Source organism: Kryptolebias marmoratus, linkage group LG6 (genome assembly GCF_001649575.2).
Source record: "Kryptolebias marmoratus isolate JLee-2015 linkage group LG6, ASM164957v2, whole genome shotgun sequence".
Taxonomy (NCBI): domain Eukaryota; kingdom Metazoa; phylum Chordata; class Actinopteri; order Cyprinodontiformes; family Rivulidae; genus Kryptolebias; species Kryptolebias marmoratus.
The window spans coordinates 20,096,916-20,122,414 of record NC_051435.1 but is presented as its reverse complement, the minus strand read 5'-3'; the positions used below and the strand labels follow the sequence as shown (position 1 = coordinate 20,122,414).

Here is a 25,499-nt window from a genome sequence, read left to right as displayed (position 1 = left end):
TCAGAGTTAAGAAGTAAAGAGTTATTGATTCCATTTTAACACCTCTAGATTTGATACGTAAACACTTTGTTTTAACACTGGATTTTAACTACTAATAATATACATCCCAGAGTTACATAAACAGAATGTGACTCTATGAGTGTAAAATTAACTCTGCTTTTGCACAAAGTCTGCTAACACCAAAACATTTAACACTTTTGAATTTGCTGTGTACGTTTATTACACACCTCAGACTAACCAATGGAACACTGTTTAGGTCACTGAATGATGGAAACACTTGTCCTGCTGAAGGCCATACTATATGTGTTTGTTTGTACTGTTGACAAATTATGTCATACACCACAGTACAGATTTTACTAAACCTGTCAAGCAACTTCAGCAAACACTAACAAAACTGCACATATTAAGCTACAATTCTGTGTGATAGTAGATGAAAGTGACTGAGGGCTGCTTGGCCCACTGGTACGAAGGTCATCCTCCAGTTCCATACATGCACGAGTATGAGTGAGACATATAAGTGCTCTATATAGTGTGTAAAATATATAATAGGAAGCACTGAATGTGTGTGAAACATTGTAAAATTCTTTGCGGAACCTAAAAACAAGCGTGGATCATTTACCATTTTATGTTCATCATTTACCATATCTCCCAAACACATACTCCGAGCACTAACTGATCATGCAAGATCTCATTTGAAAACACTGCCAGCTTTCTGAATCTACTTTGTCTGTCTGTTCGTAAAATATCTCATGAACCTCTGGACACATTTTAATAAAACTCTCAGGAAGTAGTCGTTGGATTGTATACGTCTACAGCAGATTCACTTTGGAAGCTAACCCAATTCAACATGGTCGCCACAGCCAACTGACTTTAGAAAACACAAAAATGATAATCTCCGTCAATTTCACAGCTACTGAGCTCAAATCTGGAGTGGTAGCTGAGAGTGATTCCTACAACCTACTCTGAGTTTCATACATTGTGCAACATATTTGCATTAACTGTTGGAGTCAACCCAAATTGTCTGTTAGCAAAATGTCTCATAAATCACTTTCAGTGAAACAATCCGAAGGTAATTTTGTAGTTAACTCAATTCAAGATGGCTTCCCCAGCTAATCAAACTTAGCTTGCACAAAAATGTCATTAAATTTGACAGATATAGCAAAAAATTAGTGTGGTAGTAGCTGATAGTCATCCTTCAAGGTTTGACCAAAATGGTTACAACTCATTTGACATCAGATGATCTGAGTTTCAAATTCTGGCATGAAAGGAGGCGGGCAACGTTCATTTCTTCAAGACTTAACTTTTTGATAAAATTATCCTTAGTGAGTTTTCTTCCTCAGGGACACAATTTAGTGCAGGTTTTTGGAGAAACACTGGTTTCATTTCCAGCGTTCTCCTGTCTGACCGAGCGGTGAGCCGCTGTCCTGTTGGGAGGACAGCCCTGATGGTGAGATGTGTTCATGTTTTTCCTGCGACCACGCCCAGCAGGGATGTCACAGAGGGGGAGGGTTGCCACAAACAAGATTTCCAGGGGCTGTTTAAGTAGCAGCATGTCATATGGATATTTAATGGGCTGATATGGAGAAGTGACTGAAACGATGATGCAAAGACAGTCTGAACACTGATGTGAAGCCCTGACACACTGACAGCACCATGCAGGCCTCAAGTAAAACCAATTTCCCTCCTAACAATCTTATATTTCAAAGGAAAGGGAACCATACACCACTTAAAGTAAAGTGTTTTGCTGTCACTGTCAGTGTAATATATGCTTGTTGTGTGTTATCAGTAACACTTGTCTCTCTTTCTAAGGCTGCCATCAAATATTTACCTGTGCTTTTATATCCTCCTCACATTTCTGCTTGTTTAGAGTCATGGTTCAAATTACAGACAGGAAGAGGAGGGTCTGAACCCACCTGATACAGACCTGGCTTCCCATGAAAGAAGCAAAAAGAATGAGTTGAGGTTGATTTCTACACTTAATAATCAGAATCAGAATAACTTTATTCATCCCAAAGGAAAATTATTAAAGTTACAACTAAACATGTTTAAATTACAAAGAAACAAAGAGTAATTTATAGAAAATGGTTAAAAAAAAATATGTGGAATAAATTAATAACAATCGCACATTGTAAACTGTATTTCTTATATTGAAACGTGAACAAATCTGATATTATGATGTTAGACCCCCTAAAGTGGACTGTACCAACTCATAACACTGTTGTTATATGAACCATCCCCCATTGTCACTTTTATCTGAACTTCATGTCTTGAGTTCCTGTTTAAAGACTGATTATTATTTAATATTAATAATTAATATTAGATTCAAGTCAATCAGACACAAAGTCAGCAGGCAGAAAATATTCGAATTAATACTTTTCAGTTTTTCGCTTAAAGTTTTTGAATCACATTGAGTGAGAATGCAAACCTTTGTAACTTTTCCTTTAAGTTGAAGTTTAACTAATGTTAGCAAGCTGCTGTTTTCCTTCTGAACATCAATAAACTGATGTCAGGGTTTTCTTTCTGGAGGGTGGAGATGTTGAAAAGTGAATCCCGTACGCCAAACCTGTGTCACCGCAAATGGAGTTAAACATTGTTTTCAAAACACACAAGTAGATGGATCCCATGTGGGAGATGCTGTAGCGTGGTTCTGCGTGTAAAGCTTTGTTCTGTTTCGTCAATCAGTCCTGGAGCACCAACAACACCGTAATTACGTGGTCATGCTCCGAAGACGTGGCGTATATTACCCTGAAGTGAAGAACATTTTATTTACACAGAGAACTTTAACCCATCATTCTCAGAACAGTGTAGGGACACTTAAGTTGAGTATTTTTTTTTTTTTTTTTTCATTAGGCATTATTTTCAAGAGAATACCTGGAAAAAATTGTTCAGTTTGTTGAAATGATCTTTTGGTCTTTGCCTTTAATGACATTGAGACATAGAACTGCTAGTAATGTTGTTTGTTACCAAGATCTTCCTGTTTGTCCTGTTTGCTGATGTTTGGAGTTCTGATCTTGGAAGCTGAAGGTCTGTTTTGTCGTCAGTTTTGCTCCAGAATAGTATTTGTAACATTTGATTGCAGAAATGGCTGTTTTATGTCCTATAAATTGGTGAAAAAAATAAAAGTTATCAAATCCAAATCATAGAAGTAGAGATGACAGAGATAACATTAAAATAGTGAAAGCGTCACACCATGTTTAAAGTCACACAACCTCCTCTACCACCCTCTAGCTTCTCTAACTCCCTCTGCATGTGTAATTAGTTCAGCTCTGAGATTATGAGAGTAGAAATGAACTGTAGCTTCAGGTTGAATCCACATCAGAAGTGGAAATTGAAGTTTTAGGCCAGCTCTGGCCCATGTCCTTCCACTGGGACACAACCGACAGAGCAGAGCTGTGATAACTTTACAAGAACCTTGTTTGTCACCTCTGCATAAACATCCCTGAGGCCCCATTAAAGCATCTCTATCCAGACAATAAAAAGGTTGCTGTGCGACTGTCACCTGGCAGCAGGCGTCTTTCCTCCAATCAGCAGACAGATCTGACCCAGAGGAGCAAAAACTCACAGGTGATCTGATTAATTCTCCGTGTGCACATTCATAACCTCATCTTCTTCACCAAGTTGTTATTGAAGCAACACTTGTGTCACACTACTTCCCATCCAATCTGAAAATAGTTTAATAGAGGAGGGGGTCTTAAACCTTATATTCAAAGATCCAAATCTGATTTCTAAATAAGCCTAAAGCAGACCAGAGCAACGAGAAATGAGGAAATCATTTTAGTTAAATTTGATTACAACTAAGCAAAAACATGGTTCTGTTTGGGTGGCACAGTGGAGCAGTGGTTAGACCTGTAGCTTCTCAGCAAGAAGGTTGTAGGATCACTTCCTGAGTGGAGCTGTAATGGGTGGAGTTTGCATGTTTACTCCAGGTGCTCTGGTTTTCTCCCACAGACATGCATGTTAGGTTAATTGGTAACTGTAAAATTGTCCCTAGGTGTGAATGATTGCTTGTATCTGTCTTCCTGTGATGGACTTGTGACCTGTCCAGGGTGTCCCCTGCCTTTTGCACAATGACTGCTGGAGATAAACACCAGCACCCCGAGAAGCTGGAAAAGAAAATGGATGGATGGTTCTGCTTGCCTCTATCTAAATCTAAGCAGCTCTAACTTCTGACTGTAAAGTTTATTGTGCACTGTTGTTTTTCTGTTGGCTGCTCCCTTCTTCAGGGGTCACCAAAGCGAGCGAACTTGCACAAAAGATTTGGCAAATATTTTACTCCAGATGCCCTTCCTGACGCAACCTGGGCTCAAACCTGCAGCCTCAGGATTACGAGACCACGGCACTGACCACCAAACTACAGCAGCCCATATTAATATGCACTGTAATTTTATATATTTTTACAATTTAAACTTAATTAACCTAATTTCTTTTTATGGCTCAACAAAATAAAATGCCCCTGTTTTCACACAAGAATAAACATATTAAATAGACTGAATTTCAAGGCAACAAAACGCTGTAACATCAAAATGATTCAGGTAAAAGTTACAGATGCCCTGAGGGTTAAACTACAGACTGACCTGGTGGGAAAAAAAGCTCCATCTGCCTTCAACGAGCTGCTTCAACCTCGGTACAAACAATGTTGTGACTAAATGTTCCTTTGTCAGGCGACTGTGGTAAAATAATTTTACTACACTTCTTGCAGAAAGTGTACACACAGATATGTGGAAAAAAAACATGGTGAGGACATAAAACAAATGCATTTTCTTCATCCACTCATCTTTCCAAGTCTACCTTTTATTTCTTTGCACATTTAGATAACTCCACGGTGATGTGACATAACTTCTTCTCTGCTGCCTTAGTTTCTGATGATGACACCGACCGAGGACAAAGCTGCAACTGCTTCTGCTGCCAAGGTGCCGAACAATGTGGGTGGAGGTGGGAACAATGGAATGTGCACAGCCTAGAATACAGTTCTGCATGCCGTGCGCATAAAAATAGGTCATGATTTTCAAAAACTGGCTTCGCAAAACAGAGCCGAATGGCTTGCTGGTCACAGTCAGAATTCAGTGAGACTGTAGCTGAAAAGTCACCTTTTCTCCCCCAATTTTGAGTTACTAACTAGTCTCCAACAATTTCAGCCCAGTGTACAGGCACAGGCTCACTCACTCACCCTCATTCTCTTTCTTTCTGGACTCTTATCGGAGCCATAGCACTTTTCATTAGATTGCACCAATTCTTTTCAATGCAATGCAATATAACATGTGGGCTGGTTCTGGATTAATGTTTTGTTCAGTCCAGACTTCGACATTCTCTGCACTAGAGTTTCAAATGTCACATCATCTGAATGTTTAACAGGTAGAGTGTTGATCTGCGGACTCTTTATATGTCTGCAGAAACTTTCTTATGAACTACAAATTCTTGAAGAGTCTTTTTTTTGGCACTTTTAAGGTGTGGCTTCATGTTCCCAACTGATTGGTCATGTTTTATTCTTCTTTTTGTTTTACATGTTCAGTTTTGTTCCATAGGCTCCAAAAGAAGCTCTGTGAAACGAAGAGGCTCTTATTTACCAAACATCAAGTCAGAAAAATCAGACCCCCACTGCCAGTATTTGGAAAGAGAAATAGCAACACTTTAAAAGATGGCATCCAACTGCTGGCTAACACATTCCATCTGCATTAGTGCAAATGGACCTAACTTTCTGGTCCAGAAGGGACCAACATAGATGTTTCTGTTTGCAAACAGCACATTCAATCTTACATTTTTACAAAGTAGAGGAAAGACCCATAAAATGAATGAGAAGGTATGTTCACAAAACTTTTCAAGCCAGGACTGAGACTCCGTCTGGCACCTTGGGTGTGATTCCCGAATGGAACAAAGTAGCATGAATGGGTTGAAGCCAACCCACTCCTGATGCGCCTTTGTGCCTTGAAGCGAGGTAATAACAAAGCTGCAACAGTCAACATGTGAAAAGGTAAGCAGGCTTTGCAGCTTAATGGTGTCATGTAGTGATGGCATACGGTCTGTGTGGCCACCCGGTTGTAGGAATCGAAAACCTAAGCAACAAACCAAGATTCATTACTGAGGAGAAGATTGATGATGATGCACAACTTTGCCTTTAGTTAATTTTTTTTGTTTAACAACAAATACGACTACTAAAATAATGATTTGGTTTAAAAATTAACTGTGCTATAAAGCTTTTAATAACAATTTTAAAAGTTGGGCTTTTCCCAATCAGAACAGCAGTTTGGTTTGAATGGTGCTCCGTATGGACCATCCATTGAATCCAGTCTATTGGACCCACTTCCAAAGTGGAGTTTGCTGTCTTAAAACAACTTTGATTTTCAAGATGTCACAGCGGTTCACGTGAATGCTAGTTTTTAAACCTTTACAACACTGTCAGCTTTTCCATTACACAGTTATTTTGGTAGAAATATTTTTCAAAATTCCTGGATTCCCAAGAATTGCTACTTGTTGCATCCTCTGATACTGTTACCACAAAAGTCTTGTATGTTTACACTGAGGGGACAGGATTTAAACCATGTTCTGGAGCCAGCCGACAGGAAGGCTCGTCCCATTCCAGCTTCAACTTCCAGGTCCACATCAGAGGTCTATTTATGTCGTTTTTGTGATAGACGAGCCATGACTGACTGTGTTATCCACTGGATAAAATGTACAATTGACTGATGATGTCTTTCTTTTTTAATGAACATAAAAAATTTGACAAGTTATGCACCTTCATATTTTTACCAGTGATAAAACAATTTGGAGAACAGCAAAATGATTGGAGTTAAAAAGGGGGTCTTTGAATAAATTATTGCCTTCAGAGGAGGTTTAATCTTGCAGTAAGCTTCTTGTCATTATAGCATTTCTTAAATCGGAGGTTAGAACAGGAGTACCTACACAATCCAGGATACAGCCCTCAGTGCCATCACCTCCACAGGCAAGCACCCGGAAATCAGGGACATCATGGAAAAGTTCAGTCTGGAAGGAGTGAAAATCTAGGAGATTTAACCAACTGCAGGGAACAGGGGGTCTACAAAGGCATTGTCAGGAGGTTTCCTAATTCTAATGATGAGATGTATTAAGAAAGCTATTTACAGGTGAATAATCCGTTGATTGGGTTTCATTGGGATTTTCTAAGCTTTGAATGATCTAATGAGGAGTGAGCTGAAAGGCAGCTGGGCAGAAGCAGTCCGAGCGGTACTCCATTCTTTTCCCCTGAAACCATCAGCACAGACCGGGCACTGAGTGTGTGTCCTTTAATAAGTGTTGGGACCGAAGCTTTCATCCGTCTTCATCATTACACAGTGCGATCTGCAACTAATCTGCAAATTAAAATGCAAGCAGCATCAGCAGCTTTGCACTTTTACTAACAGACATTACATTTTTTACTGCTGCTGGAGAAAAAGTTAACTCAACAGCTGTGTGATATTTGGTTTTCACTTGTCAGAAACCTAGTGAAAAGAGAGACGCCAACATCTGCGTTTCTATTCAAGTGATGTGCTTATTGTATGAATCACATATTTATGATAAACAATTATTAACAACAATTAGTGCTTACATGCTGTGACAATAATCACTTGCCCCATATGTGCACATAATGGCCCAGCTGTGGAGCATAAAATCCACGTGCCAGGCAAAGGATGAATAAATAAAGCTCTGGTGATGTGTATCATTTGCAATAATACATTTTGTTTATTGCTGCCAGTTTGATGAAGATCCCTTTTCCTGCTGCAACAAAAGGAGAAACTTCTCCACCTCCTGCAGTCCCTCAGTTGCCACCTGTAGCAAGAGCAGAGAAGGGTGTACTTACTCTACTACTGAGCTACGGTCAAGAATTTGGACAGTTTAAACTATTTTGATAAGGATTTCTCTTTGAAATTTTGTGTCAGAAGAATGTTGATGATTCTGCCAGATCATCAGATTAGTTTGAGGAAGTATCAGATTAGACATGAACATTTGTTTATCAGATTGTATCATCTTAAATTGTCATAACCGGACCATTATTGATTTTCTCATCATCAGGAAGGAAACTCCAAGGTCTATTACTGCGGTACGGTTGGATTGAGGTAGGCCTTCCCCAGAAACAATGCCGTGCAGGTCGAGAGTTCCTGACCAGGCCCGTGGAAGGATTGCCTGTCATGTCTGACATTTTATGGAAACTCGTTCATAACTTTTTGAGTAATCTTGTACACAGACAAACAGATGCTACCAAAAATGCAACCTCCTTGGCGGAGGCAACATCTACCACTGTTTAAACCTGGGATGTCCAATCCTGGTCCTGGAGGGCCACCATCCTGCATGTTTTAGGTGTTTCCCTAATTTGACACACCTGATTTGAGTGACTGAGTGATTAACAGGCTTCTGTAGAGCTTAAAGACCTGCTGAAGAGCAGGGAAACATCTAAAATATGCAGGATAATGGCCCTCCAGGACCAGGATTGGACATCCCTGGTTTAAATGGTTTAAAAAACCTTACAATCCTGCTGGATTGCGTCATGTTCTTATACTAATGAACTACTTCAACTGCTTCATCTCATTCACATATATCTTACTGAAAAAAAAGGATAAAGTCTATATTTATTGACATAAATGTAAAACACGCTCAGTCTGTTTTTGCAGTTCCTGTACGACTCACGAGGCAAACAGCTCCCCCTAAAGGCAAGGCCATGCAGGGAAACTACAGCAACATGTAGCTGATTACAGCAGAGGGCTGCATGCTGTCCGCTCCCTTCTGTTCCAGCAGCAGATTTGAATTAGCCTCCAGATCCTGGCTGTTTGTTACCACAGCATGAGCGCCAACAAAGAGTCAAATGAAGCTTCGTGAAGTAATATGACTGAGAGGACAGACAGCTAATTGCATTTTCTAAACAACGAGCTTCATCTCGCCTCAGTGGGGCTGTTGCCATGGAGACCATGGTAACAGTCATGGAGGCTTTAGCTGTAAACAGACCTTCATTCAGCTCAGGAATTTTCTTCATATCAACAAGTTCAGTGTGTATAAGAAGGTCTGAAACTAAGGACTGTATTTCTACCTTCTACCGCCTTAACATTTAACCTTTAAGTAAACAGGAGATGTATCGTTGAAACCAGATGTTTACATGCACTGTATAAAAAGACAGAACCATTTTCTCTGTGTCTGAGTGGCTATAACATGGAAATGAATATTATTTAAATTTGTAACAACAATACAAAAGGACCAACTTCCATCCAATTTTATGCAAATATTTAAATAAAACATCTGTAATAAAATAATACAAGTAGAGAAACAAATCATTCAGTTCGCCCTAGTAGTTTGTTAGGCTTCTTTACTCCCAAATTCCAGCCACACGAGGCGACTTTTCTCCAAATACATTTTGAAGCGCAGTTGATCATAAACATTATCTTATGAGCCACTGACATTAGGCTTTTTACAGAAACATGGCAAGTCATTGTGGTGATAAGTAAAAAGAAAAGGCTTGCCTCTAATAAAAACTTTATAAAAGTTAAAGTAAATTAAAGTTTTTGCATTTAACACATGAAAATCACAATTAGCTGCCCAACAAAAAAAGCTTAAATACTGTAACAGCTATTATTTATTCTTAATTTTCCACAATTGTACAGACAGGACTCCCGTGAGCTGACAGTTCAGTGTTGAAATTTCCTGAACAGGAGTTTGGTCTTTCTTTGTCCTAACACGTGAAACTATAAATATGGATTTTTATGAAACTTTGGCTTGTATTTGTTGTTTTCAGCTAATAAATTTAGGTCTTGTTTTTGAGCTGGCATTCTGCCTGCATCTGGTCAGTATTCTGTCAGCCATGCACAATCAGCTCAGACTTATATTAAAGCAAAGCTAATTGAGATGCGTCTTGTGCGAGTTAGACTCAAAAGCTCATCAAAGACTGAACAATAATGTTAATGCACATATAATGTGCTTTTAATCCTCGCCGGCTCGCTCGTCATTTTCATTTCACAGGAACAGATTTTTATCAACTTCTTGCCATATTCATTTGTATGATCTGCTTAATTTATTACTATAAAGAGCAGAAGCTGATTTCAGTGTCCTGAAATTAAAAGATTCACAAACAAAAACAGCAGTTTCTTTTGCTCTTATTCTTATTTGGCTATTATTAGAGAATGATTTGCTGTGTCATGGTCAAGTAAGGAGAGCGTTGCTATAGTAATGCATCAGTCAGAAGGAAAGCAGCAGGATGTGATTTCTCTTGATTGCTGAGAGGTAAGTGAGAAGTCATGCCACTATGAAGGCCTTTATTTTCAGCTCTTTCCTTTTTTAAATGACAGCATTCAGAGGCTCAGCAGGAACGGGCAGAAACCAGAGCCTAAAACTAGGCCCAAATTTATCAATTACCACCACACCCACAGATGTGATCCCAAAGCTTTAGTGGAGGCCATTAATCAGAGAAACATCCAGGAGGTCCAAAGATAACCCCGGAGGAGATGGACGGCTCTCCTACAGAGATGGGAGGATCACTGGAGGCTGTGCAGAGCTGAGCTTCATAGGAGAGTGGCAGGAAAAAGACACAGATTAAAGACCTTATTACTTTATTTACTCTGTTTTCAATATGTGTCCATGACATGAGTTGGTGGTTAAATGCGTGTGTTTGGTTTAATCAACCTGCTTAACGTAACCTGTTCCTTCCATCCATCATCTGAGTGTAGAAAATTAAATATTAATGAACTCTGAGACATGTGTGTTGTTTTGCTGCTAAAGCCACACTACACTTCTACAAGAGTTTAAACAATACTGAGTCATTATTGTGGTATTAAGGTATTTTATTAGCATGTAGATGAGAGAGATTAAAAAAAGATCATTTTAAAGTTAGATCATTTGATTGCTTATGGGTTAAAATCCAAATTTTTCCCGATCAGACAAAAAGTGACTTGAGAAATGTCTTAGACTAGTTAGGTAATCTAAAAGCGCTTTATGGGCCGAACCAGCAATAGTAATAATACAGTTTATTATTTTTATTATTATTTATAAAGACTACCGTACATAAAATCAGACTATATACTACAGCTAAACAGATAGAGTTATAACAAGGGAATACTTCTGTTAAAACAGGCAAATAAATAAACAGATTAAAACATGTCTAAGACACATCAATGACTCTGACGAAAGAAAGAGTTATGAGATCTGAGTGAGGTTCTAAATGTAGAACAAGATGGATGGATCCTGGAAGAGAGTTTAAGAGACGGGCGCTCTCAGGCCCACTGTGGAGAGGTTAGCAGATGGAATGGAGAAGAAGAAGAACATCGAAGAGTTTGGGATGGAGCATTTCAGAGAGATATGGAGGAGCAACATATTGGAGAGCCTTGAAAGTGAAGAGGAGGATCTTAAATTGTACACAATCCTGGACAAGAAGCCAGAGAAGCTGTTTGCGAGTTAGAGCAACGTGTTCAGCTGATAAAGTTTTTGGAACCACGCAGGCGGCAGAATCCTGAAAAGAGAGAAGAGAACTGCAGTAATCCTTGTGAGAAATAACGAGGACGTGGATGCGTCTCACAAAGACGATTAATAGTGCAGAGATGAAAATAAGCAGAAAGAGTGAGGATGTTTCAACAGATGTGTTTTTCAGAAGAAAGTGTACCATCAAGGACTGCCTATAAAGCTGTCTGCATTCGTCATCATGACTCTCTTCCTGGCAATCCTCTGACAAACACTCTCCCTGTTGTACTCGGCTGATCATGTAACGCTGAGTGCACGTCTCCTTCCTATCCAAACCTTGACAGGCAGTGTCTGCAGCTTCCAGAACTGTTTAGTGATAACTTCTTTCTGAGAAATAACCCAGTGCAGTGGTTAGAGCTGTCGCCTCACAGCTAGAAGGTCTCAGATTTGGTCTGGGTGGAGTTTACATGCATGTTAGGTTAATTGGTAACTCTAAGTTGCTCCTAGGTGTGAGTGAGAGTGTGAAGGGTTGTTTGTCTCTACGTGTCCCTGTGATGGACTTGTGACCTGTCCAGGGTGTCTTGTCTTGTCTTGTCGTACAGTGACTACTGGAGATGGACACCAGCTTCTCATGACCCCTAAAGGAGAAGCGAATAAAGACCAATGACCACCCATGTGTCATGGTTTTGGTTAGGCTTCTGACCCACACACAGAGAGAACTCTCAGGAGACACAGGACTCGGTTTAGAATTGTTTATTGTAACAATGATGGTGATGGTAAGTCCAGGGAATGAACGGGAGCGACTCAGGAACTCTGGTCATTCCAGTGAAAGGTGAATCCGCCAGGGAAAGGTGGACAGGTCCAGGGCAGACAGATTAGGTCCTTTCCAGGTGGCAGGTAACAGAAAATGGCTGATGCGGGGCTGGCAGGTCGTGCACGGAGGAACGATTCCAGTCTCACAGGAAATCCAGAAAGGAACGTCCGGTAAGCTCAAAGTTTCAGGTTCCACGGGCAAGAATACACAGAGAAGTCACCTGAGGAAAACACAGCAGGTTAACTGTAAAAACAGGAGGAGATTCTTGGTTCAGGAGGTCTGAGGGTTACCATGTAAGGTCAACACTCTGGCAGTGAGAAACTGGAGTCCTGCTCCTTATATACACGCCTGGTAACGAGGCTGATAATCCGCAGGTGTAGCATCAGTGCACCTGCGTCTGATCACCTGCCTCCACAGCCCGTCCAGCACGCCCTCTGGAGGAGAAAACCTGCAACAACCTCAGAACAGAACCTATCTTCTGACACCATGTTAGTGGGAAGAACCTCCTGATGGTCAGATCTCCAGATCCTTTCTTGCTCAGTATGGTTTGGTGTCAAAATTATTCAACATTTATTCTAAGCTATTAACAGTTCAATTCATTATATTAAAAAAGACTCTTATTTTTCTTTTTCTACTCCAAGTCCCTCCTGGATAACCGAACATCTCACCCTATCCCTAAGGAAGAGCCCAGATACCCTGTGGAAAAAACTCACTTTGACCTCCTGTATCCAAGATCTTTCTTCTTTTGGTCACTATCCAAAGTTCAATTATCAATTAATTAGCAAATTATCCAGCTAATTAATAACTAACATCAGCTTGTCAGACTGACAGTGTTACTTCAGACAAAGCAGAACAGCAGAGATATAATAATCTGCACAAAAAGCACAATTACTTAAAAATTATAAATAAGCAGATCTGGTGCTTGTGTGTGTCTTGTGAAGCTGTGGGTTAATTGATAAATAAAAGCTGCTCCTGCTGCCTTGTAATAGCAAAGAGAAGCCTTCTCCCCAGGATGACTGGGCAGACGTTTGAGGGCACCAAAGTGTGGTCCCTCAGGGCTCCTCCAGCACACTCAAGCTTCACATGGGACTCACACTTGTTCTGAAGCAAAACAGCACAGCAGAAGAAGAAGAAACATAAGAACTGTGGGCGTCCTCCATCTGGGAGGCTCTGAGCAGCAGGAACCCTTCTGAGTTCACTCAGGCCGCCGGTGTGTGTGTGTGTGTGTGTGTGAGTGTGTGTGTGTGTTGGTCATTTATGGATCAATCGACAAGCTCAGCCTCAGCATCAAGTCAAAGACAGTGGCGACATCTAGTGGAGCTGGAGCTGAAAACTGCAATCAGAGTTTGGGGAGACTGATCTTAGTAAAGCCAACAAAGTGCTATAATCATTCTTCCTTCATTTATGCTTCTTTGACTCAAAGCGACAGCACATATGAGTGCACTGCCTCTTGAAGGTCTTAAAACACTAAAGGCCTAGCATTCCTGGAAGGACTGCATATCCCCCGCCACCTTTAAGGCCAAGAAGTTTAGACTGATATCATCTTATGATGAGAAATGGCAGCTGTAGCTATTTTGGTCAAACCTTGAAAATGATGTTATGCAGGATCTCATGTGATATCGCGAGATCTTGAATTTGTTGTGAATGACTGTCAGTGACCCCCACACCAAATTTAAGCTCAATATTTGTAAAATTAGAAGCCTTGGATCAAAACGCTTTTTCATTCGTCCTCAATGCTTCTTTGAATCAAAGAAACAGCACTGCCTCTCACCCGATCAATGTCCTTGAAAATTTGTTAATGTCAGTTGGCAGTGGCAGCCATTTTGAACGGGGTTGACCTTAATAGTTCACAAGTTGTAGATGTACATTCAGTCCTTGCTTGCTGAGAGTTTCATTAAATGTTCAGTGATTCAGGTTATATTTTGCTAACACTACTGACAAATGAACTTGTACACACCGACAGGCACAGGCAAAAACATTATCTCCCATTTGCCTTTGGCAGTGGCCAATAATGACAAAATAAAAAGTCACCAGTGCGTAACAATGGGAGTCTCCGCTCTTCTGTTTCTCCTCAAGTCACACCAATATAGCTGACTTCCACTGGGAATCGTCTTTATGGGATATTCAGTGCTTACGCAGTCTAAAACAGAAGCGAATCATTCTAAATTTGAGCTCTTTTTTTTTTTTTTTTTGCATTACAGAAGTAATGATATTCATTTTGAAAGTGTATTGGGTTTGAAAGTGTCCCACGCTTCATATAAGGGCGCCAAGTGTTCAGTGATGGTGAAAAACATAACTGCGGAGAACAGAACCAGCTGGATGTCTGTCTTTTCGACAGACTCAAACTCTGTAAGTCCTACAGTTGCAGATTTATTTTCGTGACATATGTTGTTTAAGATTTAATTCAAAGCTATGAAACACACTGCGGGGGGCTGTGGTAGCTAGTTAGGTAGTTAGTGCTGCATTCTTATATTCTGAGGCTGCAGGTTTGAGGCCAAGTTATGTCAGGAAGGACATCCGGCAGTGAAATAACTGCACAATCATTAACTGTGGCAACCCCTGCAGATGTGAGCAGCCATGAAAGAAAAATAATAATAATAATTAAACACTGTGCTGTACTAAACTAAGTCTTTGTCTTTACAGAAGAGGTGGAATCAGTACTTAAATAATCTACGCGATAACATTAAGTCATAAAACTCCTTACTGCTGATTAAAAACTTGGGGAACATCTCCTTTAGATGTTTTATCAAAGAAGTTAAAATCAGCATAATTTTATACCATTCACAACAAATGAGGATGTTTTGTGTTAAATGTCAAACTTTCATTTTGCAGAGAAGAGTTCTGTAATTTAGTTTTCCATTTTTGCTTCTGGGTCCTAAAATAACTGTAATCAAAGCATGAATTTGCTACAATAATTTAAAGATGTCCTTGGAATCAATGTTCTTTAGTTTTTGTTTTACTCAGCCTTGTTTCGACTGAAGGAAAAGTCAAAAGCATCCGTCTTGTTTAAACGATTAAACACATCCTGCCTGCTGCCTTAATAGTCAACCACAAGGGGATGCTCGTTCAGGGAGCGCCTTCCTCTGAGAGCACCGGGGCCTGCAGTTAAACAAAGAGCCTTTAGAGGTGAATGAGCCCATCTGTGCACCCTTTGTTTCTCTGGGCTCGCTGTGTTGTTCCAGCACCCTGAGCGTCAGCATTACCAGCACTTGTTACGTTGGTACGTTCCAGACTCTGGCCGGCAAATCCCACTGAATCATCAGCTGCCAGCTCCGCTTTGTTCACAGATTTACTGTAGGTGAGCTCTGATCCCTACCAATCATGTACCTCACACCACTTACACACACACACACAACTTTACATTTCTCTTATTTAGGACAATCTATTGACTTCCATTCATTTCTGATGCCTAAACTCAGTTCACTCTTCAGCTTTAAACCTAACCCCAAACACAACAAGCTCTAAATCTAGGTTTATTTGGACCCACTATCCCCGCACACCTAGCTCTAAACCTAACCTTTAATTTTAACAAAGCAACCGCTTTTTTTCCTCTTCCACACTACTTTCTCGTCTGTCTGTCAGGCTTTCTTTTTTTCCATACCAAGCACAGAACATAACCTCCAGAAACAGAATAAAAACAAGTAGAGAAAATCTCACAACAACCGAACACAAAACTAACACTCCACCATATCAGGAACGGGTTCAGGTCCCCGTAAGAACTATAGCTGGTGGGTTACTGGCTCACTTGGATTAATGATACGAATCCTTGCACTGAATCAGGACTCAAGAGTCCAAGGTCTCAAATAACCTGAATCCTTTGGCAGACTGCCGCTAAACTGAACCCCTGGAGATAAGAGATGAGTCGGGTCACTGTTTTGGGTTAAAAACTCACCGGAAAGAATGCATGTTTATATACATAAACATACAATTAACATAAGTTAACATTTTGGTTAACTTGTGGTGGAGTTGCACATTTTTGTTGTTTATTTTGTTCCACCATTTGTAATTTGTACTAAATGATCCCATCAACGAGAGAGAGAGAGAGAGAGAGAGAGAGAGAGAGAGAGAGAGAGAGCTCTCGTTAATTGGTTCTGTTAGTTAATTGGTTCAGCGGGGGTGTGGGGAATGCTCTAACACAGGGGTGTCAAACTCCAGGTCTCGAGTGCCGCTAACCTGGAGGTTTTAGGTTTTTCTGCTCCAACACACCTGATTCACATGGTTTGATTACCTCCTCCCCAAATCATCAAGTTCTACAGGAGCATGGCAAAAAGTCATCCATTTAAACCAGGTGTTTTAAATCAAGAACACATCTAAAACATGCAGGACAGCGGCCCCCGAGGAATGGAGTTTGACACCTGTGCAACAAGAACAACCAGTTCAGACAAGGTGAATGATTATACCAGCAAAGCTCCTGAACAAGCAACAGAAACCAGAACACACAGGAAAACATGAATACACACAAATTTATTTTCTTGCCTCATTAGGACTTTGTATTGACCTTTACGCATTTCTAATGTCTAATCCAAACTTAAATCACACATTAGCCTTCAGGAGCTAGATCCCAAAATGTCTCAAAACAAACACAAGGATTCTCAGTTTCTTCGTGCGAGTCCCAGGGCCTCACTCTGTTGTAGGAGTTTGGAGCAGGTTTGATGTTTTTTACAACATATTCTCCCTTTAAATAGTCACAGAGTCCACATGTGTCAGGTTGCGAAGGAGAGAGCGGCGTACCCAATATGCAGACTTATCTTCCAGAAAATAAAATAATTTATTTTAAAATAAAAGAACAAAAACAAAACGCTGACGAGGCAGCAAAACCAAACAACAACAAAAATCAAAAATGCAGCACAATTGACCAGACAAGGCAAGCCATGGAAGGAACCTAGACAGCGCGTCAAAGAGACAATGGACCAGCGAGTAAATTGAAGAAATGCCCAGATTTTAAAGTAGAGGGTAATTAGGGGAAGTGGGCACAGATGAGTGATTGCAAACTAGGAGCAGGTGGAGATGGGTGTGGCAGGTAAACAAGTGACTGACAGAAGAGAAGTGAATAATGACAGGAACACAAGAGGCAGAAACTATACAAAGACAAAACATGAAAACAATAACCAAATTGTGTCTGATTGGAAATAAAAACTGAGAATACATTGAGTAGCATTTTAGATGATGAAGAAGGAAGAATGAGGCTGTTTGGTTACTTTACTACATGTAGTCGCTTTAGTTAAAATATTACCAGATCAGCTTTTCAAACAATAACAGATTGTTTGTACTTTGCAGTGATTTAGCCCTTAGATTACTTGATTTAGTCACCCTTAACGTTTAACAGATTTCAACACTCAGGGGTGGAAAACAATTAACTAAAGGGAATTTTCAATTATAATAAGTTATCAATAAAGAGATCAAATTTGCCTTTTTAGATTTCCATACAAAACCCCCCCAACAATTAACATAACAATAATAAAAATATAAATTAATTACATTTAAAAAATGGAACTAATGTTCTGAATTGGCACCAGGTAATTAATCTAAATGATCTGAACCTGATTTAAACAGTTATAAATATTTAAACAATGATTAAACAAGATAATACTCTAAAGCAAAAATGAACCCTTTAATGACTTGAAATAAGACTTTGATGATGATGATGATGATGATGATGATGATGATGAGCTACTTGAAAGCAGAAAGGCCTTAAAACAGTGTGTTTGGATTAAAGTGTGTTTGGAATAATGCACACAAAAGATTTAGACAGAGTAGATTATTGTGATAAACAGTTCACTTTAAAATTTAAGTTAGAAGAATATTCAAATTTCTGCCTGATTGTCAGACTAATCAGGAAGCATCAGGTTGAAATGAAGATTGTTTAACCAACTTTGCATCAGCCTAAAGGTTCATAGAAGAAAGGTTCACAGAAACACATCATAAAAGCTCTCCAAACATGTGGATAGCATGTGGGTAAGCCCAGTCCAGATGGATAAGCATGTGGACTGGGCTTTTGTCAAGTCAGTGAGGAAATCTAGAAAACATGCTACAGAACAAGGAGAAGAACAGACGGAAAAACATTGTGATCCCTTATGTTGCTAGAGTATCTCAGAAACTCGGAATGATTTTCTCCAAACACGACATCCCCGTATATTTAGAACCTAACAGGACTCTCAGACAGAAGCTGGTTCATCCTATGGACAAAACATCCAAACCCAAACTGAGCGATGTTGTGTCTGCAGTTCAGTGCAGCGAGGAATGTTCAGACCTCTATGGCTCAACACAAGAGAGCACCTTTTCAGGACAAGACTCCGCTGTTCACCTACACATTAAAAGGATAAGAGACACTGTTTGACGACCAAAATGTTCATACTTTGAACAGAAATGACAGATGGTTTGAGAGGGGAGTGAAGGAAGCCATTTATCTCAAACGAGAAAAAAATAACTTAGCTAGATTTATTCTTCACAAGAAGTGAAGACCTCTGCGCTCGCTGACGTAGTTGCTGGAACCCCAGCCCCCTGCTGTTTTCTCTGGTCCCCTTCCCAACCTGACGAGCGATGACATGTTTAGCATGTCGTTGTTCGACCGCTGGCTGTCCAGGCGGTGTCCTTAAAGCAATGTGGGCTACACAGATTGGAGTGCATTTTGGGGAAAACCTGGTCTGATGGGGATAGATGGGATTCAATCCACTTTCGATGGAGCCACTCTTCTTTCTAGGAATTTAGCTGATTTTGTTAGGCATCCAAATTACTGACAACCCAGGGTTGATCCCATCCCAACCAGACTGTTCAAAGAGGTGTTTCCCTTAATTAATATCCCCATTTTGGATCTGCCTAATCTGTCTTTAATGAATGGTTACGTACCATAGGCCTTTAATGCAGCTCTAATTAAACCTTTACTAAAGAACCTGATCTTCATTCAGGAGCTCTGGTCAACATCCAATCTCCCATTCATCTCAAAATTTCTTGAGAAAAGCTACTAAATATATTTTCTCTCCCTAAACGTTATTTTATTAGAAACCTTGAAGCTTAATATTATGTCTGCAACATGCCCAGAATTTCCACCCCTTTCTAGCCCCTCTGATTTTGAAGTGTTTCTGCAACCACTTCCATCACTGAGATGGGTGATTTCTTTTACATATTTATATACTTTTAACATTTCAAATCCTTCCATTGTGTTTAAAACTGGGCTTCCTTGCTTAAGCTATTGCCCCCATCACCCGACTCCGGAACAAGCGACAGATGATATATGGGTGGATGGGATTCCAGTAACTATTAAAAGGTAAGTTCTTTCAGCTGCTCCCTTCTTCAGGGGTTGCCACAGCGAGCATACTTGCATGAAAGATTTGGCAATTGTAGTACGCCGGATGCCCTTCCTGCCACAACCTGCAACTTCAGGATTACAAGATCACGCCACTGACCATCGAGCCACTGCAGCCTCATTCCAGTAACTATTAAAACTGTAAAAAAGAAAAATGATCAGGTGTTAACAGGTTTTTTCAAGTGAACTCTGTAGTTTCTTCCATGTCATCATCTTTATTGTGCTCTAACCATTTTTTGGGAGAAATATGTTTCTTGCATACATTAAAGATTTAATAAAAAGTTTATATCAAACGTCTTACATATGTAAGAAAAATATTTCAATCTTTATATTAAAAAGATTGTTTTGTCACTGATTGTTTTTTTGACCTATATATATATATATATATCCTGAAAACTATCCAAACTATAATGGTATCATTAAAGTATATCAGAATTGTTTCTGCGTTGGAATACAAGCTTCCTGAAACAACACCTCATGTAAACCAAAATGCAGCCCCGTGTCTACTGTTTGTGTTTATTCAAAAAGTGCCCATAGACAGTGTTTTATTTTTTTCAGCAGGTGCTTTCTTTTTGTAGCCATGCACTTGTATCCCTGCTCTTTAAATATTACAGAGTGTACATTTAAACCTGACAGATAACCCACTGTCTGAAAACACAGTCAAACTTAATTTTCAGATTAGCTTCTGACTCTAAAAGTTTAGATTGTTAGACATGGATTCTTTTGATTTAAATGACACAGAATAAAGTCTTTTAGTGTAGTCGAGCTCAAAACTGCATAAAAGACTAAAAGACAACATCAGCTTCCTTAGCCAAGGTAAAAACATCACAAAAGATTATTCGCATCCTAGACACTTCCACTTTAAATTGCTCCCTTCAGGAATCCACTGCAGGTCTGTAAAAACAAGCACTAACAGACTCTTAAACAGTTTTTTCCCAAAGCCATCAAGTCTCTAAACAAACACCAACATTGACTGGGCAAAACTTCATTTCTTTTAGTATTTCAGTACCACTGTGACAGGCATGTTGCAATTTCATTGTATTATTTACAGTGACAATAAATACATTTTATTTTTATATTTTGAAGGATTTTATTCAATTCTATCACTAAGGTCACCTGGGTTTATCTTCTATCCAACACAGTACATTCTAGATAGATAGATAGATAGATAGATAGATAGATAGATAGATAGATAGATAGATAGATAGATAGATAGATAGATAGATAGATAGATAGCAGTGGTTAAAGGGAAATTCAGCAATAAATGACATGTTTTCTGGGCTAACATTGGTACTTGTAACATTTTTCTATAGTTTGATTGCAGTAATCTAAAGTATATTTAATTCTATATTCTGTATTTTTAAACAAAAAATATGTTTTGAAAGGAAAATTCTATCCAGAGGTTATGACCTAGTTGGTATATGGGTAAACAGCTCTAAACTCTATAGGCTTCTACTGTAGTTTGCAAGGTCAGGACTTTACACAAAAGAGGGGCAAACAGTCTTTGTCTATGGCCAGGTATAAATGTAAGGAGTTCAGACAGACTGGGCATCATTTCAACAGCAATTCTCTGAGTGGAGTGATCTGATAAACCACCACAAGCAACATGGGCAAGGTAAGCACCAGGATGGAGCACTACATCAACATTAGCTTAAGTCAGTTCTATTACAAGCAGAGTTAGCTTTTGACTTTGGTCTTTAAAACCCTTCAATATGTCTTTCAGATCACCTTCTACGAGGACAGGAACTTCCAGGGTCGCTCCTATGAGTGCATGAGCGACTGCGCCGACATGTCCTCCTACCTGAGCAGGTGTCACTCCTGCAGGGTGGAGAGCGGCTGCTTTATGGTTTATGACCGTCCCAACTATATGGGAAACCAGTATTTCATGAGGAGAGGCGAGTATGCTGACTACATGAGCATGATGGGATGGAGTGGTGCAATCAGGTCTTGCCGTATGATCCCAATGGTAGGTATAAAGCAATATGCTATGCCTTCATGTTCTAATACAAGTCCAAACAGAAAACTGGACATTTAATATGTTTTCTTTATTTAAACAGCACAGAGGCCAGTTTAGGATGAGAATCTACGAGAGGGAGAACTTTGGTGGTCAGATGTATGAGCTGATGGACGACTGTGACTCCATCATGGACCGCTACCGTATGTCCGACTGCATGTCCTGCAACGTGATGGACGGCCACTGGCTGATGTACGAGCAGCCCCACTACAGAGGCAGGATGATGTACCTGAGGCCCGGAGAGTACAGGAGCTTCAGGGAGATGGGATATGGAGGCACGAGGTTCATGAGCATGAGGCGTATCATGGATATGTGCTAGTTGTGCATTTTATCATCAACAAATAAATACAGTAACTTTTTAGATGATGTTGTCTGTAATGTTATTTCATTACATTTGGGAAAAATCAAGACAAACATATAAAAACAAACTTTGAACATTATTTAAAAATGCAGTTATAATGTCCACCACTGTAATTATGTCTGTTTACTTGTTTCATTACAACTTTTATAGGACTTAAAGTTTTGAGGCCTACTCAGATTTTGGTAGAATATAGCCTATTAAGTCCTTCACATATATCAGGCTGTATTCTGTAATACTCAATTTACATTTAGGGGAAAACTCTTGATGCACTCACACTGCAATTTATTTTGCTCATATGTGACCCATATCTGATTTTTTTTATCCAACCCATGCCAGTTTTATATGTGACACTAAATCAGATATATATTCAATGTTTTTTCAAAGCAACCTCAGTCTGAACGGTCCCATTTCATCTGATTTTTATGTCATTGAAGTAAGGGTATGTGGATCAATCCAAATATTGATATTATTGATACCGATGTCATGCAGTTTAAAGTTTGGAACTCAGCACATCTTCAGAAAAAAAGTCCCATTGCTATGTCTTTTTAAAACTTTTTAGATTTGCTATGTCCTGGATGATTGAGAATCTACACCAACATATGAAGCTAATGTTGGTGTAGGGTTGTATCGATACTACTGTGGTGCTTGATGCTTGAGTTTGTCTTTACTTTTAGTACCTAGCTCCTCTTCCAAAAGTGCACTTTTGCATCGGAATGGGGGGAAAGTGACAAGATCAAATGTAAACACTGGACAAAATAATCATGTTAGATAATAATTTTGTCAGATGCACAATTTCTGAATCGATACACACATGCTGACATAAAAAGCATCCATATTTACTTCTGTGAACACAGCACTTCTTCTTCTATGCATGTGGGTCACTTCATGGCCATAGACTGTTCACCTTGGAGTCTGATGGGGTTCACATTTAAACTATAATCTGAATGACCAGGCCAAAAACTCAGATCTGAGCATCAAGACCTACAGTGTCAATGTAGCGTATGACTTCATGCTTAGAGCTGAGTACATCCCAGAACACAACCTTGTTTCATTGAGGTACTGATTTCACTTGATCTCTCTACCTTATCTATAGTAACTTGCAACATATCATTAGTATCAGATCCTCTAGATTGTGGTTTCTTGCTCCATTTGTAACAAACCGATGCACTGTGTTCTGGCGGCTTTCTACTAAAACCAATATTGACTTTTTCTGATTTTTTTTTACTGAATGCATATGTGATAGTCAGTCTTTACTTCCCAAATATATCACTAAATTTTTACCATTCATAACTCTATTCTTGATGATGGTGGGTGGCTGAGACTTGGCCTGAAGCTGGTCTCTTGTGTTGGTTCATGTGTCTTTGGAGAGGTTGTTTAGTTGCCTCTATGTAGAGGTACAAACATTTCTTGGTGCCCTGAACTGTGTACTGAACTGTGTACTCCACACTACAAAGGTTGGATTTGGGTGTTTTATCTGTAGGGTGTATCAGCATCTGTCTGACAGTTCTGCTTTGTTTGAAATGCACCAAGATGTTGTGTTCGGAGAAAATCCTTTTGATAACAGAAGCGAGTGCAAAAATATTGTCATCCCATATGTTGCTGAGATATCTGAAAAAGTCAGAATTTTTCGGCAGAAGCAAAAGTCCAAATATGACTAATTGGGTCAACATAGAAATTTCAACTCTGGACCAAGATGTGCTCCCTAGCATTAACAAAATCTGGTGCCTAAGAGGCAAGTAGCTTTTTCTAAAGAAAATGGGACTCACCACTTACCCAGGCATCTACTCCAGGGCAGCCTTCCTGGTGCCAAAGAAAGACGGCAGCATAAGACTACAAAGACTTCAGGTGCCTGAATACCTACCACAGTATGATTCACACCCCACATCCTGGAATTAATGATTTGCTTTAACAGCTGGGGAAAGCAAAGTACTTGACCAAGCTTGATCTGTGCAAGGATCCCACAGGTCCCACTTACAAAGCAATTCAGGAACCTGAAAGCATTCAGAACACATTAGGGCCTCTTCCACTTTCCAGTGACATCATCTGGGCTGCATGGGACTCCTGCAACCTCTCAGAGGCTAATGGACTAGGTACTGTTCCCTAGAGAGGTTTAATATTAGATTGGAGAAAAGATGTGTTGGTGTGACCCATGTAAAGCTTTTTGTAAGACCAGCTTAATCACAATATTAAAACACAATTGGTGTGACCCATATTTTGGTAATTCATGACCTTTTCCCAAAAAGTTATTGATTTTTGTTATTTAAAATTGGCTTTTGAGCACAGTTGATAATAACTTGCATATTTGTTTTAATAATTTATGTAATTTTTGCCCAACAGGAGTACTTCAAGCTGTACTTCTAAACCTGTGTACTGTGTGTAAGTTCTGAATGATCAACTTTAACACTTTGATAGTCTGGTGTTATTGTTACAATAACTTCAACCCCCTGCCTTTGCTAGTTCTGCTTGCTATGCTAAATTTGTCACATGAATCAAGTACTATTCTATGGATACCACATGTTTCAGCTTGAGTAGGCCTAAAGACTAATCCTCTCACTGACAATGCCCTGCATTGCACTTAGTCAAATTTAACATTTTGGTAATTAAACTTAGCAATTGTGATTTCTCCATAACTTAGTAAATATGGCAGTAGCTCTTTCTGTAACACAGAAGCAATTCACATACTGTTTCCAGTTTCACCACAAGGTGCCTGGCAAAGTAAGTCCACAACCAACCCCATTGCTTGATTGCACTTGGAAAACTAGCCAACTTGAAGGAGTCCCTGACAATTATTTTTACAAACAGCTTGCCTGAAGCTCATTCTCTTTTCAAAACTCTGAAATGAAAAAAAAAACAAGTCTAGAAGTCTAGTTTAATTCTTTAGTTGCACAGAACCTGAAGCCTGGATACTCTTAATTCATCAGTGGTCTGAATTTCATTGGGCTGCAGACAAATGAAACTCATTGTTCAGTAAAGGGTGCACAAACCACATGCTCTTAACCATCCACAAACAGAACAACCTCACTACTTAGGAGTAAGGCAGCTTTATAAAAGGAAATGGAACTACTTATAGCACAAAATGCTAGTCTCCTCCATAAGGTCCAGACTACAAACAAGAAGCCTTGTTCAACCTATCAGACTTGCAAACAGTCAGAGTCAGAGTCAGATCTTGTTTCACAAACAGAGGAATTGTATATCTTTAGGACAGAATGTTTTGCTCCTCCACTGTCCCTGAATCACTGTTGTGATTCTCATTTCTTTTGCTCACTCTCTTCCATAGTTTTCTCCTCCTCCAATCTAAAAATGTGAACAGTTCCCTGCCAACTCTAACTCCCTGGGAAGAGTGAGCATCTCAACATTCACAGGGACACAGAGCTGTGTCTACCTGACTCAATATCTTTCTCAACCAGACATTGAGGAAAGTTAGGAATTTATTCTTGAGAACAGAAGTTTTTAAACTTTATATTCAAAAGTGACAAACTCATTTATAGATAAGGTCCAAAGTCTGCCAATTCATCGTTTGATAGTAAAGCTTAATTTTACCTTTTAATTTTACCTTTAACCTTTAACTTAGATGTAATAAACTTAATTATGTTTCATGTCTCAACAAAATAAAATGCCTCTT

The 25,499-nt window shown here is 39.5% G+C and overlaps 1 protein-coding gene across 1 annotated transcript; it reads left to right on the top strand.

The window, feature by feature from the left end:
* The first annotated feature begins 21,027 nt into the window (after positions 1–21,027).
* On the top strand, positions 21,028–21,877 carry LOC108238860 (gamma-crystallin M3). Its single transcript, XM_017421198.1, has 3 exons — positions 21,028–21,117; positions 21,226–21,468; positions 21,560–21,877. Exons 1-3 carry the CDS (start codon positions 21,109–21,111, stop codon positions 21,833–21,835), a joined length of 528 nt encoding a protein of 175 aa, XP_017276687.1. The 5' UTR covers positions 21,028–21,108; the 3' UTR covers positions 21,836–21,877.
* Positions 21,878–25,499: the final 3,622 nt, after the last annotated feature.